The sequence below is a fragment of the Panthera tigris genome, chromosome D2 (genome assembly GCF_018350195.1).
Source record: "Panthera tigris isolate Pti1 chromosome D2, P.tigris_Pti1_mat1.1, whole genome shotgun sequence".
Lineage (NCBI taxonomy): Eukaryota > Metazoa > Chordata > Mammalia > Carnivora > Felidae > Panthera > Panthera tigris.
The window spans coordinates 32,898,379-32,917,104 of record NC_056670.1 but is presented as its reverse complement, the minus strand read 5'-3'; the positions used below and the strand labels follow the sequence as shown (position 1 = coordinate 32,917,104).

Sequence of the window (18,726 nt, the reverse complement as noted above, 5' to 3'; positions counted from 1 at the left end):
AGAATAAGATGCTATAGTTCAAAAATTGAATAAGTATTTATTGTTCCAGAAGGTACATTGCTTTTTATACATATTTCATAAATGATACAGGATTTTACACATGTTCAGTATTTTGCTATTTGTGTAAAGGACTTTTCTCCACATCTTCCCTCCCTTGCCTCCCACACACCCTGAAAGGATTTGCTCATTGCACTGTGCTGTTTCTTCTTAAAAACCCTGCACACAAACAGGATAAATGATTTAAAAATAATTCACATTAACTTAACAAAAATAAATGAGGGGAGGGGCTGAACGACTGGGGGGAGGGAAGGGGGGACATGCGCCCTTTCATTCCAACATGCCAGTGGAAGGGGTGGCGGCAGCAGCGGCGGCGGTCCTGGCTAGCCTTCGACCTCTACAAGGCACCTGGAGTCTGGGTTTGTTGCCTAAAGTGTTTCTTTTCATACACAATGATCCCAAAGGAGGACGAAAATGAGAAAGAAAGCTCCTTGCCACAATGAGGAGGGATGAATCATGTGAAAGAAAAAGCCAATCAGCTGTGTGGCAAGCCTCATCATCCTTTCCATCCTGCCCCCCACCGTAGTGCAAAACAGGATATTAGACACAGATTCCTTTGACTCTTCAACTGCAGATGTCATCTGGAAGTATGGTAGAAAATATTTTGATAGAGTATAAGATTAATTCTTCCTTCTCTCAATTTAAGATAAGAAAAAATAGGGTGAAGAGGGCAGGTTGAAGGAAGCCATAGAAATGTATTCTTGTATAAAGATAAATTGCACCCTTTGAGATCCACACACTTGATTTACAACTATTAAAGTGGTGGAGGTGGGAGGGCTCACAAACAGCGTGGAAGTGTGTGTCCTTCAAGATTAACAAAATCTCCAGACAAGGCAGCACCACCTGGGTGGGCTGGAATGCTGTCACACAAGCAGACTAACAGCATTGAAATTATTCTGGTTCTGAAATGGCTAGAGAGCCATGATTTTTAGCCAATCTGTAAACCTTATATCTTCCTGATTTGGTAATACAGCTGAACCCCCCCGCCCCCCTCTGATTTGAGTTGTGGAGGGAGAGAGGAATATCAATAGGATAGTTAAATAAAGGAGGGAAACTCTGCCTCCTTTTAAAGATTAATTAGTAAAAAAACAAAACGAAACGAAACAAAACAACCTCATGCAGTGTTGCCAATGATTCCTAGATACTGATCCAGAGCACTGGAATATACAGACATTTAAGAAGGTATTACGGGGTAATCCAAAGTGTCAATTATCAAACAGTCGTAAGTTGGTTCCAACTATCATATGGATAAAATTAGTGTAACCAACAGGAGTGGGTGGTCAGAAAAGGGCACAAATAGGAGAGATTCCTGGTAACTTTGCAGAGACTGGGTCCAATTTAAAATAAATGCTAATGGCACGGGCTCAGACTCTGTTTGCCACCCACATATCTTGAGGATTTGCTTTTCTGGTATATTTATTTACTCCTATGTCAAAAATAAGAAAAGTTAAATTAAAAAAAAATTAGAGCTGAGTGGGGTGCTGGTGTGTTACTGTTTTGCTGACCCTGCAAAGAAGATGCAAGAAAGGAACACCCCCAGCATCCTTTTCTCCTTATGAATCTCTCAACTGTATAATGCATCATTTTCATCCAGAAACTAAGATGCTTGATTAAGACAATATTCACTAAGCCCTTTGAGCTTACATTCCACAAAGCCTGATCCTCAGATTTTAACATTCCCTTCTTCCCTAAGATCCTTTTTGTTTTTGTTTTTAGTTAAAGGTAAAAACCCTCTACCCCGACATCCTCCCAGCTTCCACCTGCAATGCTTTAATTAAAAAGGCAATAGTTATAAACAGGTGTTCTTTCTGCCAGGATTCAGAGGCTCTTTGCAGATCAATCTTTTTCACCAATTTGTCGAAGGGGCAGATGTACTTGTAATGGGTCTCTCAGTCTCTTAAGGTCCATTTCTGCCTAAAATAGAAACAAAAGGTGAGAAAAACTGGCTAGTGAAGCGTTCAGTGATATTACTGTCTCCAGAGAAAAGGAAATTTTCTTTTCTGCATCACTATGAATCACAGAAATCATCTCAATTACTTTTAAAATAAGAGTGCCTCAGAGGCAAAGGGCTTTAAAGGCACAGGACTACAAAGGGGGACCAGAATGGAAGTCTGTCCCCGCAGTTTCAGCTGTCAACAGAGCCTTCAGAAAAGGCTGAAGGCCTATGCTGTCAATAGGCCAGGACTTGGGGATCCAAGAACATGGGGGAGCATCTGATGTACCTTGATGGCATTTCTTGAGAGAAAAGCCGTTTCATAAGCCTTTGTCCGGATCCAGAACTTTAATTTATGCAGATTCAAATTTATAATTTTAATTATGCCCCAGACCTTAGTTGTTCGTCCAATAGTTGTTTTAAAGTTTTTCACTTAGTTTAAAAAAAAAAAACCAGGATTTGCTGTCAACAACAGCACTTTCAAAATTCACACACGCTGGACCTCAACCCTGAGGAGCTGGATTAATAGGCTCAGGGTGAGGCTGAAGCATCTGTATTTTTAACAGCTCCAGAGATGATCTGGTGCATTCCCTCCAGCTGAGAACCACCACCCGGAGCAACAGAAGACACCAGTCCACTTAGGCCAAGGCGGGAAGGCAGACTAAGCCTATTCAAAGCGCAACCCATCACCAAAAAGGGACAGAGAAGGGCAACCAAACCTTAAAGAGGGTGGAAGAGCTTCTAGAAATTTTTGAAAAATCTCTAAAGTCATGTAAGACTCCAGAGAAGAGGAATGAAGATTTATTTACGGAAATCAAAGATATCAGAGGGAGGCACACTCAGAATTTTGAAAGGTAACTATTATGAAAAATAAAGTACATCAATCTTTTTTTTTTTTTTTTTTTAAGCATCTTTGGGGTGCCCGGGTGGCTCAGTGGGTTAAGCATCTGACTTTGGCTCAGGTCATGATCTCACGGTTCGTGAGTTCCAGCCCTGCATCGGGCTCTGTGCTGACACCTCAGAGCCTGGAGCTTGCTTCGGATTGTGTGTCTCCCTCTCTCTCTGCCCCTCCACTGTTTGCCCTCTCTCTGTCTCAAAAATAAATAAACATTAAAAAAATTAAAAAGAAAACATTGGGCTCTGTGCTGACAGCTCACAGCCTGGAGCCTGCTTCAGATTCTCTGCCCCCCCCCCCCCCCCACTCTCTCTCTCCCTCCCCGCCCCTCTCTCTCTCTCTGCCCCTCCCCTGCTCATGCTCTGTCTCTTTCAAAAATAAACATTGAAAAAAAATTTTTTTAATTAAAAAAATAAAAAAGTATCTTCTAGTTCAATAAACTCTGACTTGTGCCTGGCAAACACTTGTAGTAGTCTCTCTTACCTGGATTTTATTTTTGCCCCATTGCTACCACACATTATAGGTGGAAAACATTTGAATTATTGTAAAAGATTTTTAAAAGGGAGAAAAGTAAAAAAAGCCAACTTTTGGGATGCCTGGGTGGCTCAGTCAGTTAAGCATCTGACTCTTGATTTTGGCTCAGGTCATGATCTCATGGTTTGTGAGATCAAGCCCTGCTTGAGATTCTCTCTCTCCTTTTCTCTCTGCCCCTCCCCTGCTTGTTCTCTCTCTGTCTCTAAAAAAAATTAAAATGTTAAAAAAAATAGACAAACTTAAAGAACAAACAAAAAGTAAACATAGCTCTACAAATTTCAATATGCTGGAGTTAATAGGACAGACATGACCCATCATCTTTTCACCTGCTTGTGTTCTAAAACTTTCCAGAGAGGTATCCATGCTAAAATAGTCATTTTTATCAACTGAGGAATAATTTATATAGGAAGAAGAGGGTTGGCTCATTCTTTCAGAGTTTACCCATTGAAACACTATAGCACCATACAAAATGGGACTGGAATTTATTTTTATTTTTGGAAAACTTACCTGAGCAATTGCATCCTTGAGTTGATTATATTTCTCTAGGTCAAAACGTGACTTTTTGGCTCCTTTATGGAAAAATAATAAGTATTGTCTGTCTCTGGCTTCTGGATAAACATATTCCTACAAAAATAAAGGAGAAATTAAGTTATTAGTCCTTAGAATGCCCCTTAGAATACTATCTTTACAAAATAAGCATCTACTAACTGTTGATCAGATTCAATACACGTGCACAGTTATAAAGATACATACTGATGTGTTGTGTTAAATATTTATTTCTTAAACATTTTTTATTGTGAAACAGACACATAAGTGTATACAAAACAAAAATGTACATCACAATGAATCATCACTAAATGAATATGTTAATCATCACCAGATAAAGGAAATCTCACACTGCCAACAACCAAGAAGGCTTCCTTGTGCCTTCCCAATTATTAACCTTTCCTTTCTCCCAAAAGGAATCACTATCTTGCCCTTAATGGTAATTGTTTTCTTTCTTTCTTTATAGCTTTCCTACTTAAGTATGCATCCCTTTCAACTCTATGGCTTAGTTTTACCTGTTTTTTGAATTTAATAAAAATAGAGTCAGACAGTAGGTATTCCGTATGGCTACTTTCACTTAATACTATGTTTGCAATATTCATCCTTTTATAGTCCACTCATTTCCATTGCTATGTTATATTCTATTGTATGACTACATCACAATTTATTTATCCACTGTACTACTGATAGACTTTTGGTTGCTTCCAGGCTTTGGCTATTATGAATAATGCTGGCAAGAACATTTTTGGGCTTAACTCTTCTGTTGGATATATACCTATGAATGGAGATCCTAGATCATAAGGTATGCCTGTGTTCAAGTTAAGAAGTGATATCAAACAGGTTTCTAAAACGATTGTACCAATTACACTCCCATCAGCAGGATATGAGAGTTGGCATCATTCTATACCCTTGCCAATACTTGGTGTTGCCAGTTAAAAGAAAAATATTAGCCATTCTGGTGTGTGTGTGTAGAAGTACTACTTCGTTTTTAAAAACAGCTTTACTGAGATATAATTCATATACAATTCACCCATTTAAAGTGTAATGTTCAATGGTTTTTAGTGTATTCATGAAGTTGCGCCACCATCACTGCAATCAGTTTTACAACATTTTTATCATCCCCAAAAGAAATCCTGTACTCTTCAGTAGTCACTTCCTATCTCCCTTGACATCTCCAGTTCCAGACAACTACTAATCCATGCCTCTACAGAGTTGCCTTCTGGACATTTCATATAAATGGAATCATAAACCTGAGCCTTTCATGTCTGCCTTCTTTTAAGGTTCATCCATTTGTAGCACGTATTGGTACTTCATTTCTTTTTATTGTCAAGTAATAAATCCATTCCACTGAATGGATATACCATATTTTATTTATCCATTAATCACCTGATAGACATTTGGGTTGTTTCCACTTTTTGGCTATTATGAATAATGCTGCTATGAATATTCCCATACAAGTTTTTGTGTGAACATGCTTTAATTTCTCTTGGATATCTATAGCATTTTCCTGATCACTCATGAGGCTGAGACCTTTTTATTAGCCATTTCCATTTTCTTTTTAAGATGTGCTTATTCAAATCTCTTGCCATCGTTGTCTATTGAGTTGTCTGTTTTTTTCTTACTGACTAGTAAGATATGTTTATATATTCTGGTTATGGACCCTTTGTTGGATATATGTACTACAAATATCTCCTCCCAGCCTGTTTGCCCTTTTAATGGTGTTCTTTAGTAAACAGAAGTTCCTAATTTCAATATAGTGGGATTTATCAATCTTAGTCTTTATGATTAGCACTTTTCATTCTGGGTAAGAAGTCGCTCCCTATTCCACAGTAATTAACATATTCTCCTATATTATCTTCCAGAAGCTTTATTGTGTTACCTTTCATATTTGATTGATAATCCATCTAGAATTAATTTTTGTTAATTAAAGATGTATAAAGTCATTTCATTTTTTAATGTAGATATTTATAGAAAGACGACTCTCCTTTCTTTGCAGTGCTCTTTTTAAAATCAAGTTCATTTATACCAGGTCTATTTTTACATTCTCTCATCCATTCCATTGGACTATTTGCCTATCCTTGTGCCACTGTCTGAATTACTATAGTATGATAAATAAAGCTATAGTCTTCCATATCCAGTATGGCAAGTCCTCTTACCTAGTTTTTCTTTAAGAATTTACTGGCTTTTCTTACCCTTTTACATTTTTATAGAAATTCTAGAAGCAGCTTATTTAAATCTCTTCTCCCATCCCCAAAACTGTTGGGATTTTGACTGGGATTGCACTGAATCACATCAATCAATTTGGATACAATTGACATTTTTTAATATTTACTTTTCTAGTCCATGAACATGTTTATTTCACTAAGTTTCCTTTACATTTAAGTTTTTCTGCATAGAGGTCTTACACATGTTTTGCATGATTTACAGGTATATACATATACACACACACACATATATACATATATATGTGCATATGTACATATATATGTATATGTATATATATGTATATATGTCTGTGTATGTGTATATTTTCCAGTGGGCATACTTAAAGGGAATTAATATAATGCTTACCCTTAGTCTTAATGAATGATAGACATAAAAATGAAGGAAAAGACATTTTCCCAAATGCAAAACTGCTACTTTCCAGTAATGTTATTATAAAAGACAGAATGGTACACATTTCCAAATTCATTTTTGTTACTCTCCTGATTAAAGAAACAAATGCTTGACAACATGGTTTTGGGTATATGCTGAATCTGCACAGATTATAATTTTGGCCCCCTTTTTTTTGTACTTTCAAGTTTTAATTTAAATTCCAGTTAGTTAACATGCAGTGTAATACTGGTTTTGGGAGAATTCATTACTTACATATAACACCCAGTGCTCATCAGAAGTGCCCTCCTTAATACCTATCATACATTTAACCCATCTCCCCACCTACCTCCCCTCTAGCAACCTCAGTTTGCTCTCTATAGTTAAGAGTCTGTATCTTGGTTTGTCTCTTTTCCCCCCCATGTTCATCTGTTTCATTTCTTAAATTCCACATATGAATGAAATCATGTGGTATTTGTCTTTCTCTGACTTATTTTGCTTAGCATAATACACCTAGCTCCATCCACATCATAGCAAATGGCAAGATTTCATTCTTTTTGACAGCTGAGAAATATTCTGTTGTGTGTAGATATATGTGTGCATGTATGTGTATACATACATGCATGTACATATGTGTACACGTATACATATACAAGTGTACATATACACATACATGTGTGTGTATATACATACACACACACACACAAACACACACCTTATCTTCTTTATCCATTCATTAGTCGATGGATATTTGCACTCTTTCCATAATTTGGCTATTGTTGATAGTGCTGCTATAAACATTGGGGTGCATGCATCCCTTCAGATCAGTTATTTTTGTATCCTTTGGGTAAATACATAGTGGTGCAATTGCTGGACCATAGGTTAGTTCTATTTTTAACTTTTTTGAGGAACCTCCATACTGTTTTCCAGAGTGGCTGCACCACTTTGCATTCCCACCAACAGTGTAAGAGGGGTTCGTTCCCCTTTCTCTGCATCCTCACCAACACCTGTTGTTTCCTGTGTTGTTAATTTTAGTCATTTTCACAGGTGTGAGGTGATATTTCATTATAGTTTTGATTTGTATTTCTCTGATGATGAGTGATGTTGAGCATTGTTTTCACGGGTCTGTTAGCCATCTGGATGTCTTCTTTGGAAGTGTCTATTCATGTCTTCTGGCTGTTTCCTCACTGGATTATTTGTTCTTTGGGTGCTGAATTTGATAAGTTCTTTATAGATTAACCCTTTCATTTGGCAATATCTTCTCCCATTCCAAAGACTGTATTTTAGTTTTGTTGATTGTTTCCTTTGCAGTGCAGAAGCTTTTTATTTTGATGAAGTCCCAATAGTTTATTTTTGCTTTTGTTTCCCTTGATTCAGGAGACATATCTAGTAAGAAGTTGCCATGGCTGATGTCAAAGAGGTTACTGCCTGTGTTCTCCTCTAAGATTTTGGTGGTTTCCTGTCTCACACTAGGTCTTTCATACATTTTGAATTTACTTTTGTGTATAGTGTAAGAAAGTGGTCCAGTTTCATTATTCTGCATGTTGCTGTCCAGTTTTCCCAACACCATTTATTGCAGAGACTATCTTTTTTCCCTTGGATATTCTTTCCTGCTTTGTTGAAGATTAGTTGACCATATAGTTATGGGTCCATTGCTGGGTTTTATATTTTGTTCCATTTATCTGTGTGCCTGGTTTTGTGCCAGTACCATATTGTCTTGATCACTACAGCTTTGTAATATAACTTGAAGACCTGAATGGTAATGCCTCCAGCTTTTCTTTTCTTTTTCAAGACTGGCTATTCAGAGTCTTTTGTGATTCCATATAAATTTTAGGATTGTTTGTTCTAGCTCTGTGAAAAATTGCTGGTGTTATTTTGATAGCAATTGCATTAAATGTGTAGATTGCTCTGGGTAGTATAGACATTTTAATAATGTATGTTCTTCCAATCCATGAGTGTGGAATGTTTTTCCATTTCTTTGTGTCCTCTTCAATTTTGTTTATAAGTGTTCTATAGTTTTCAGAGTACAGATCTTTCACCTCTTGGTTAGGCTTATTTCTAGGATGTATCTTATGGTTTTTGGTGCAATTGTAAATGGGATCGATTCCTTGATTTCTCTTTCTGCTGCTTCATTATTGGTATAAAGAAATGCAACAGATTTCTGTACATTGATTTTGTATCCTGTGACTTCACTGAATTCATGTATCAATTCTACCAAGTTTTTGGTGGAGTCTTCAGGTTTTCTGCATAGAATATAATGTCATCTGCAAATAGTGAAAGTCTGACTCTTTCATGCTAATTTGGATGCTTTTTATTTCTTTGTGTTGTCTGATTGCTAAGGCTAGGACTTCCAGTACTATGTTAAATAACAGTGGTGAGAATAGACATCCTTGTCTTGTTCCTGACCTTGGGGGGAAAGCTCTCAGTTTTTCTCCACTGAGGAAGATATTAGCTGTGGGTCTTTTGTATATGGCCTTTATGATGTTGTACTTCTAGATATTTTTAAAAGCCATTTTAAGTTACATCTTTTAAAGTTTAATTTTATAATTGTTACTGGCATATAAATATGCAGTTGATTTATGTATACTAACCTTGTATTCAGTAACCTCATTAAATTGACTTATGGATTCTAACCAATTATATGTACATGTTTTTCTATTTTTTTAATGTACAAAATCTTTGAATAATGTCAATTTTCTTTCTTTCTTTCTTTCTTTCTTTCTTTCTTTCTTTCTTTCTTTCTTTCTTTTCTCTCTCTCTCTCTCTCTCTCTCTCTCTCTCTCTCTCTTTCTTTCTTTCCATCTATTATAGCTTTTTCTTGCCTTCTCCTTCCAGAGATGATTTATGGCTATTTATGATGATTTATGTTCAGCATCATGCCTAACACACAATTGGCATGCAGGTGCACATACTCGTGTGTGTGTGTGTGTGTGTGTGTGTGTGTGTGTGTGTGTGTTGTGTGTAGGATAAATGGGTACTTAAAGGGAATTGGCCTTAGAAAGAACACGAGAACACAAGAGAAAAGAAAACTAATTTGACAACCAAAACTTCATTCATCATAAAACTTCATTCATCTCATAAAAAGTTACTTGAAGAGGAATTCTTACCTGACGTGTCATTACAAAATATGCATACATTGCCATGGCACTTCCATAAGTGATAAAGTAGGTGACTGGCTCCATGATGTCCCAGGAGTATTCCCACCAGGTAAGCCGGGCCAAAATGCCAAACTGTGTGGCCATGTAGGCAAGTCCACCCCATAGCACCAAAGTGGTCCTCTTCTCAGCTTTTCTGCTAATCTCAATTCGTACCTATGGGGCACACATGATCAGTCAACGATAAGGCATAAGGCATTTTAAATTTAAACTGTTCTACGTTCATTAAAGAAATAGGTATCATAATCAAGACATGTTAGTCTCAATTCTAACAAATGTAGTTTGTCTTCCTTAATAGTATCTGTAGTTTCTACTGGAGAAAATATTTTGTAGGAGTAACACTTTTCTTAGGACATTTGTGTTTTGTGTTGCACCCTAGAAGTAGATGAAAATATGGTGAAACTACGGGAGTGAATAAGTAAGTGTCTACAACTCTTCATCCAACTACACAATTATCTTCTTTGCAGGAGGGATATGAAAACATGCCAGTGTTCTCTTACTGTGATATACAAGATTTAATCTATTCTCGTTCCTTATGCAAGGGGCCTGTCAGGGCACAGAATAGCACAGTGAGTCAGAGCATGAACTCTGGATTCAGAGCAAATGAACTCAGGCCCTAATATGCAAATCATTGTCAGTGTCATTATAGAGTTCTTCTGAGGACTAAATAACAGAATACAGGTAAAATACTTGGCACAATTTCCAGCACATAGTAAATATTCAACAAGGATGATAATTTATTTTGTTACGCCGATACATTAAAAAATACTTTACATTTTGAAAAGACCAAATTTAAAACTCATCCTCCTTCACAACAGTTCAAGTTTAATTGATCACATTCCTAATGGTCTTAAATTTACTGAGGATGACCTTGAGATACTGGTTATTTTTAAAGAAATCAGAAAATGCACAATATTGAGTATTTTGTTCCCTTTCTTAATCTCAAAGTATTTGCATCATCATTAAAAATAAGAATGACATAGGTTTACTATAAACATCTGGAAAAATGTAAAGAAGTAAATCAATCATAATCCTACTATTCCATTAGCATTTTGGATTATGTTCCTTCTGACTTTTTTCTGTGTGTATACTTATACATACACATAAATGTGCACAGCTATATGCACAACACATTTAAAAATTGATCACAGTATGTACTAATATGCACAGTATTTTATAATATACTTTTCATAAAATTATGAATATTCTTCTATTGCATATTAGATCTATATAATCACTTTTAACAGCTGCATAATAATCCACATAATATTAATTCTTAACTTGGCTAAAACCATTATCCATTACACTCGGGACTTTTTCCAATCAGCAATTATTTCATCTTTTGTGGCAAAGGCGGTAAATCTGGTTAAGGGCAGAAATTTAGACTTCAAAGTTCTAAGTCCTCTAATTCCTTGTTAAGTCTTTTCTTAGCTTGACTGGAATTTTTTTATGGTTCAGTCCCCAAAACTAAAGGACTAGTTTGAATGACATAGCTCAATTACCAAAAGAGACAGATGGAAAAAAAGCAGACATATATACTCTTGAAAAATTAGTGGTGAAGAGGAGGGTCTGAGATTTGAATTGGCACCTTTTCCAGGGGAGCCAGTTGCTGTTTGAGATCCTCTAATCTTTCAATAAGCTCCCTTTCCTTGTTTAACTGGTGCTGCTCGATGCACAGTGTGGTGTACAGCTGCTGGACGAGTGTCTTTACATCGTTCAGTGTTGCTGCATTTTCGTGGCTTAAGAGGTCTGAAAAAGAGGGGTTACATTGTTTTAAACGTATGCCTTAGCTGGAGAGTTGCTATTCCTAGGGCTATCAGACATTGATAAGAACAAGACAGAGTCATCCACCACAGGGATCCCACCATCGGTTTCTTTCAGTGTTCAATTGAAGGGAAGTGATAGTTCCTTAAAAAAAAATTTTTTTTTCAATGTTTATTTATTTTTGAGAGAAACAGAGTGTGAGCAGGGGAGGAACAGATAGAGAGGGAGACACAGAATCCAGAGCAGGCTCCAGGCCCCAAGCTGTCAGCAGAGAGCCCGATGCGGGGCTTGAGCCCACGTACTGAGAGGTCATGACCTGAACTGAAGTCGGACGTCCAACTGAGCCCCCTTTTTAAAACAGAGGTAACTACCAATCCTAGAAAGTAAGTTCGTATTTGGGCAACTTGAAAATTTTGAAGCCAACATCTACCATTATATTCTTGGAAGTCAAAATGCTACAAATAAGGCTATAAATAATCATAATCTTCATTACATAAAAAATTTAAGGCAGCATATTAAAAACTAGTAGAGAGGTTCAGAATCAATCTCACTATTATGCTCATTAAAATGCTTATCTAGAATTTATCTGTGGTCTTGCCATTTCAATTGGTGATTTTCTTCCTGTTTAACACCTGAGGAAAAAATACACAGTATTTCAAATTTGCAAATACAAATGTATAAATAAAAATACAGTTATCCTAAAAAGATTAGCCTCCATACGCCTTCCCCGCATACCAACTTTTATTTATTCCTGTTGGGAAAAGACACAGAATAGCAGTTTGGACTTCAATATCATGTTTTAGAGGGCATGAAGGTTAAGAGAATGATTGAAAGTGTAAAAGACTGAATTCTTTGATTCAATATCCTCTTCTATGAATAGCATGTGTTTCTAGAAATCTAAAAATTATGTTTTGAGAATATAATAAAAAATAAGCTATCTCAGCTGTCAAAGAATAAAAAAAAAAGACACAAGGAATAAGACTTTTGTTTTAAAATCATTAGCCTTGGGGAGCCTGGGTGGCTCAGTCAGTTAAGTACCCAACTCTTGATTTCAGCTCAGGTCATGATCTCCTGGTTTGTGAGATCGAGCCCCATGTTGGGCTCTGCATCGACAGTGCAGAGCCTGCTTGGGATTCTCTCTCTCCCTCTCTCTCTGTCTCTCTCCTGCTTGTCCGTGCACTCTCTCTCAAAATAAATAAATAAACTTAAAACAAAAATTAAAATATTAAATAAATCTTATTAGTCTTAAATGTGACATTTTGTTAGGTATAGCCATAAGGTCAGCCCTCTTCTAATTCAAAATAAACCACAGTCAAAATTAGCTGTGTATTTAAACTTTTTTCAAGGATGTCCGTGAGTACAGTTATCAAAAAATTCAATCAATGAAAAATTCAAATAAGGACAGCAAGTTGGATTACAGAAGAGCTGATACAGTAAAATGGGATATAGTACCTAGCACAGTTTCTTGAAACTTCGGTAAATGCGTGCTGAATTAATGGGAACAGACAAAAGCAAGAGCACTTTGACTTCTAGAAGTCATCTATGTCAACAAGGTTTTCTTTGCATTGAAGTTGTAGCTCATGTTTGCATGTGGCTTTATACTTTCCAAAGTTACCAGAAGAGGAAGCTGTACTCTAGAAGGCAGTAACTTGTTTGGAATATCACAGTGAAGTGGTAGGATGTCTCCTGACTCCATAACTGGAACTGAGTTATAATGTTTCCACCATATAATAATATTTCTCCTGAAAGTGTGGTCCCCTTTCAAAAGACAATTCCTTAAGTAGTGATCAATTATCTATGGTTGTTGAAATCTTTTCACATATATCTCATATTATTCTCACAATAACAGGAGTAAACTTGGTGCCCAAAATTTATAAATGAGGAACCTGAACTCCAAAGATAAGATTAACAAATGTTTTTGTGTAAGTTACTGATCTAGTCACTACAGAGGGAAAAAAAATAAAATGTGAGGTGGCTGTTCTCCTTAATGAGGTCTAATAATAATATATATGAAATTGCAGAACTAGTAGGGAGTGGACAAAGATCTGAAGGGTAGTCCATTGGCTTTCCTATTTGACGCTCTTTCTTTTCCCATTTTAACTTTCAATACTTTAAGTATTATGTGGGGAATAAGTTTAGGAATTCCCTGAGCTTGCAATGATGGGTTAACAAGGCTTAGGATGAAAGCATCCAAAATCAGGTAATCAGGTAATCAAAGCTAGGTAATCAGGGTGGGAGCCCCACCCCCACCCCCCTCCGGCAACTTAGTAGGATAGCAGAAAGCTGCTTTCACAGGAGGGAAGGACCAGAATGGGTAAAGAGGTAAATAGGCTAGACAGCAGCAGGGTGAAGTTTTTGCCCAGAGCTGAGATAATGGAGCTAATTAACAAAAGAAAGGTGCCTTGTTGACCCCGAGGTAGTAAGCTCTACCTGTCTTATGCCCTAGGCAAGCTAAGATAGACAGGCTGCACCTTATGCCTGCCTAAACAACCATCTGCCTGGTGCTGGGATTTTGTTTTGTATTGACCCAAACCCCTAACACTGCATATCTTCAAAACCCTCTTTCTCTCACACACAGGAGTTAATGTTCACAGTTTCATTGTCTCTTTGTGCATATCCATCATGCTTGTAAGCTTTCTGATCCTAATAAAAATGGAGCAAGGACCTTTATTCGGGGCTCTCGTCTCTTCCTGGACATTAGCCTCTTTCACATTTTAATTCTGCATCCGCTCTCTTCCTGGACAAGAGAGAACTCCAGACCCCGAATCTACAACAGTAATGTATTTGCTTAGAAGTCCAAGGAAGGAAGGAAGGGAGGGAGGGAGGGAGGAAGGGAAAAAGGGAGGGGAGGAAGAAAAAAGGAAAGGAAGCAAGTAAGCAAAACTAAACAGAATCTCTTCTCTTCCTTTTCCTAATGGAGCATGGACATGTTAACGATCAAACATATAGAGACAATCATAACCTGAAAATCCATAAAATTGGAAATCAGGCTTGGAAATTGTTTTACAAAAAAGCAAGTCTCTATTAGAATATCATTCATTGAAAACCTGTTAGTTTAAAAATTAATATTTCTATTATGGCCTCTGCTGTGTAGAAAATTTATTTTTTGTATCAGTCTTTTCTTTTATGGCTTCTGGGTTTTATGTTATAGTTAGAAAGCTTTTTCTCATTTCAAGGTTATAAAAATATTTCTCTTTTGATTGTCTTTCATTACTTTAAATATTTCTTTTTCTTCTTCAAAATCTAACTTTTTGATCCACATATTCTTTGACATAGTCTTCCACTTCTGAGTATTTTTCTTATATATACACTCAGAGACTTCCTAAGTGACGCATTCAGGATTATTTGATGCTATAATATATACTACAGCAAAAGATGAAAACTACATAAAAGTCCATCAATAAGTTATAAAATAAGCAGTTAAGTAAATGATGATATACATTCATACAATGCAATACAAGTGCAATACAATGTGAAAAAGAATGAGGAATTTTTTATGTACTGGTATAGTAAGATTTTCAGAAAACACCATTAGATGAGAAAAGCAGTTTGGTGGTTTTATACCTTGCCAATCTAGCTAAACTGGAATTATGTTTTCGAAAATACCCATCCCTGTATGTATGGTTCAGAGTTAGCATTAACCAAATGAGAAATTCAAGTAAGATTTTGGAAGGCGGAAGTGAGGCAGAAGCCATTATGCTCTGAAGGCTGTAGTGGGTAGTAGTGAGAGACAGATGCAGGTGCCTAGAGATGCTAGCTTGTGCTTGTTTTCCCATTCTCTGCATCTAGCTCTTTTTTCTCAACTGCCACCTCTGTTGATGAATGGCACATCCAGGCCCACAACCAGATGCAGGCTTCTAGAGCTCTGCTGTCCAAAAGAGTAACCATGAGTCACATATAGCTATTTAAATTTAATTAAAATAAAATAAAATTTAAAATTCAGTTCTTCAGTCACACTAGCCACATTTCAAGGGTTCAATAACCACCTGTGACTAATGGCTACCATACTGGACAGTGAAGAAATGGAACATTTACATTATCACAGATAATGTATGCATCTGCCAGCACTGTCTTATGATTTCTCTATCAGTCCTCCTTTGCAGCCGATCCTAATAGTTAGACACATTTGAATTTTCAGGTTCCTTGGCAAGCTTTGATTAATCTCCCTGTGCCATCACTTTAAAATTAGTGACTTTTCTCTGATCTTCCAAGCTCCCATTTTCACTCTTGCTTTTTTTCCATTGAAGTTTTTATTTAAATTCCAGTTACTTAACATACAGTATTAGTTTCAAGAGTACAATATAGTGATTCAACAATTCCATACATTACTCCCTGCTCATCACAACAAGTGCACTCCTTAATCTCCATCACCTGTTTAACCCATCCCCCCACACCCCCTCCCTTCTGGTAACCATCAGTTTGTTTTCTAACCGTCAGTCTGTTTCATGGTTTGCCTCCTTCTCTTTTCTCACTTTTTTTCCTCCTTTGCTCATTTGTTTTGTTTCTTAAATTCCATATACGAGTGATATCATATAGTATTTGTCTTTCTCTGACTTATTTCACTTAACATAATATTCTCTAGCTCCATACATGTGGTTAAAAATGGCAAGATTTCATTTTTTATGGCTAATATTCCTGTGTGTGTGTGTGTGTGTGTGTGTGTGTGTGTGTGTGTACCAACTCAGATCAGGCATCACTAAAGCCCCAATAAACTCAAGAGATTTGGCTTTGTTAGATTTTCTTGTCGGGAAGAATATGGTTCCAAGGTATTATCATGGTGGAGGAAAACATCAATCCCAAACCTTTGACCCTGAAAACTTTGCCCACATATTTGGAGATGAAATTATAAGAAGAGAGCAGATAAATCTGCTAATGGCTAAACAATACCACTTTTGGATGATGTGTGTATCCTTCACTAAAAATGCAATGAGGTGTTTATTAATGTTTCTGCACATGTCATCCGTGCCAGGAAATTAAGGCACAGAAAGGCAAGGAGATGTGCAAATTACTGAGGATTAAAAGTCTTTTTAGCTACTAGAATGGTTTAAGAAGGACTTTGGCTATTTTAGTCTCTGGTCAGGTATTTGTTATTGTTTGTATTTGGTTTGCCTGCTCAACCATTTCCCTCAAATTATTTACATCATTAAGAGAGAAGCAAGGTTTCCAATATCCTTTGGAAGGATAAATGGGGAAAAGGGCTTAGTGGTGCCAATCAAAATGATTCTCCTTAGCACAACGTTCAACAACCAGTGATTTAGATTATATTCTCTTCCTTCCCAGTATTAAGTGGAAGGTAGTTAATTACTACTTCAACATGGACTGAGATAAAAGGCCTTTTGTGCTCCCTTTCCATATTCCTCCCTCCATTCCAGATTTAGATTAGGTTTTAAAATCATTTAATTGCTAAAACAGATCCTTTTTCTCATCCTGCAGTGGACAGAGGGCGATCCAGCCATACACAGCTATGCTAACCAAGAGAATGCAATGGAGCCTGCAGTGAGCCTTACTGCCATGACCTGCCCCCTTGGTTCCGTCTCAGCTTTTTTCTGCCTCTTCCCTTTCTCATTTGGGGTTAGGTTCAACACTTAAGTATCCGTAATACTTACAGACTGTCGACCCCACATACACATTAAGTGGGCCTTTATTAGATCCTCTATCAATTAAGCCCCCTATCCTCACTGCCTGATGGAAGTGTGTGAAGTTCAGGTTTACTGATACACAGCATTCATACAGCATTTTTAGTTCTAAAGTGCTATCCGTCAACAGGGAAAAGAAAAATAGGAGAGGAATGTGAAAGTTACAGGGGTGAGGGGTGAGTAGCAAAAATTGTTTTAACACTTAAAAAACTGTCCTGGAAAAGTTTTCCTTCATTCCTTCTTTCAACTGTTATTAGATCTGTTCCATCTGCTCCCTGTGTTTATAAAATCCTAGTGCTCCTCATCGTCTGACACCTAAGCCCTAGTACTTGCAATTTCTTTTCTGTTTAGCCTTTTTAATAAAAAGGGTTCCGACATGGGGAAGAGGATTGTCTCATGGGGATGACTGCCAACCTTCTCGAATACAGAAATTCAAACTGCTCTCCTACTTGATGTAGCTGAAAACTAGTGGTGACTTAGATGCCAGCAATATCTTCTTCAGACAGGGAGAGAAGATTATACGGCAGAAACAAAATTAAAACCTATTTTATATATCATCAAAAGAAACAAATGACTTTCTTTACGATGTTTTCTTAAGATCTTTTTAAAAATTTTAACTCTAATATAGTTAACATATAGTATTATATTTGTTTCAGGCGTACAATATAGTGATTCGACAATTCCATATATCACTCGGTCCTCATCACAAGTGTCCTCCTTAATCTCCAACATCTATTTAACCCATCCCTCTACCTCTCCCTCTGGTAACCATCAATTTGTTCTCCATAGTTAAGAGTCTTTTTCCTGGTTTGTCTCTCTTTTTTGTCTTGTTTCTTAAATTCCACATACAAGTGATATCATATGGTATGTGTCTTTCTCTGACTTATTTCACTTAGCAATACTCTCTAGCTCCATCTGCGTCATTGCAAACGGCAAGATTTCATTCTTTTTTTATGGCTGAATAATATTCTAGTGCATGTGTGCATGTATATATATACACACACACACATATACATACATACATATATACATCTTTTTTATCCATTCATCTATCGATGGACACTTGGGCTGCTTCCATAGTTTGGCCATTGTATAAAATGCTGCTATAAACATATGGGTGCATATATCCCTTTGAATTAGTGCTTTTGTATTTTTTGGGTAAACACCCAGTAGCTCAATTACTGGATCATAGAGTACTTCTATTTTAAACATTCTGAGGAACTTCTATACTGTTTTCCATAGTGGCTGCTCCAGTTTGCATTTCCACCAACAGTGCAGGAGGGCTCCTTTTTCTCTACAACCTGCCAACACTTGCTTATTGTGTTTTTGATTTTTACTATGTTTCAAAAGTTTGAGGAAAGAGTTTATGGACTTAAAACAGTATTATTCAAGCTTCTGTGTGAAATGGTATCTAATGGCAAAATCTCTCATTGGCTAAGAACAGTGGTGAGAGAGCTTTGATGTATGAAAATATTTTAAATGTTGAAAAGATCTTTTAAAATTCTACACCAGTGCCGCTATTGAGCTTACGGAATTTCACTTCAATTTACAATTATTCCATGAATCATAGACTTTTGACCCTTGCAAACTTCATTTTCTAACTGACATCTAAGG

At 36.8% G+C, this 18,726-nt stretch overlaps 1 protein-coding gene across 9 annotated transcripts in view; it reads right to left on the bottom strand.

Annotated features, from left to right (window-relative positions):
• Positions 1 to 18,726, bottom strand: part of MCU (mitochondrial calcium uniporter) — a 205,605-nt gene continuing 186,879 nt past the window's right edge. For 3 of the 9 annotated variants that reach the window (XM_042960467.1, XM_042960465.1, XM_042960464.1), the window contains 4 exons: positions 11,301 to 11,461; positions 9,665 to 9,868; positions 3,927 to 4,043; positions 6 to 1,971 (listed from right to left, as the gene is read on the bottom strand). In XM_042960467.1, coding sequence (XP_042816401.1) covers positions 1,894 to 1,971; positions 3,927 to 4,043; positions 9,665 to 9,868; positions 11,301 to 11,461 — 560 coding nt within the window. In that variant the 3' untranslated portion in view covers positions 6 to 1,893. Of the gene's footprint in view, positions 1,972 to 3,926; positions 4,044 to 9,664; positions 9,869 to 11,300; positions 11,462 to 18,726 lie in introns of all 9 variants that reach the window. The other 6 variants (XM_042960470.1, XM_042960469.1, XM_042960468.1 and 3 more) reach the window with 5 other exon arrangements.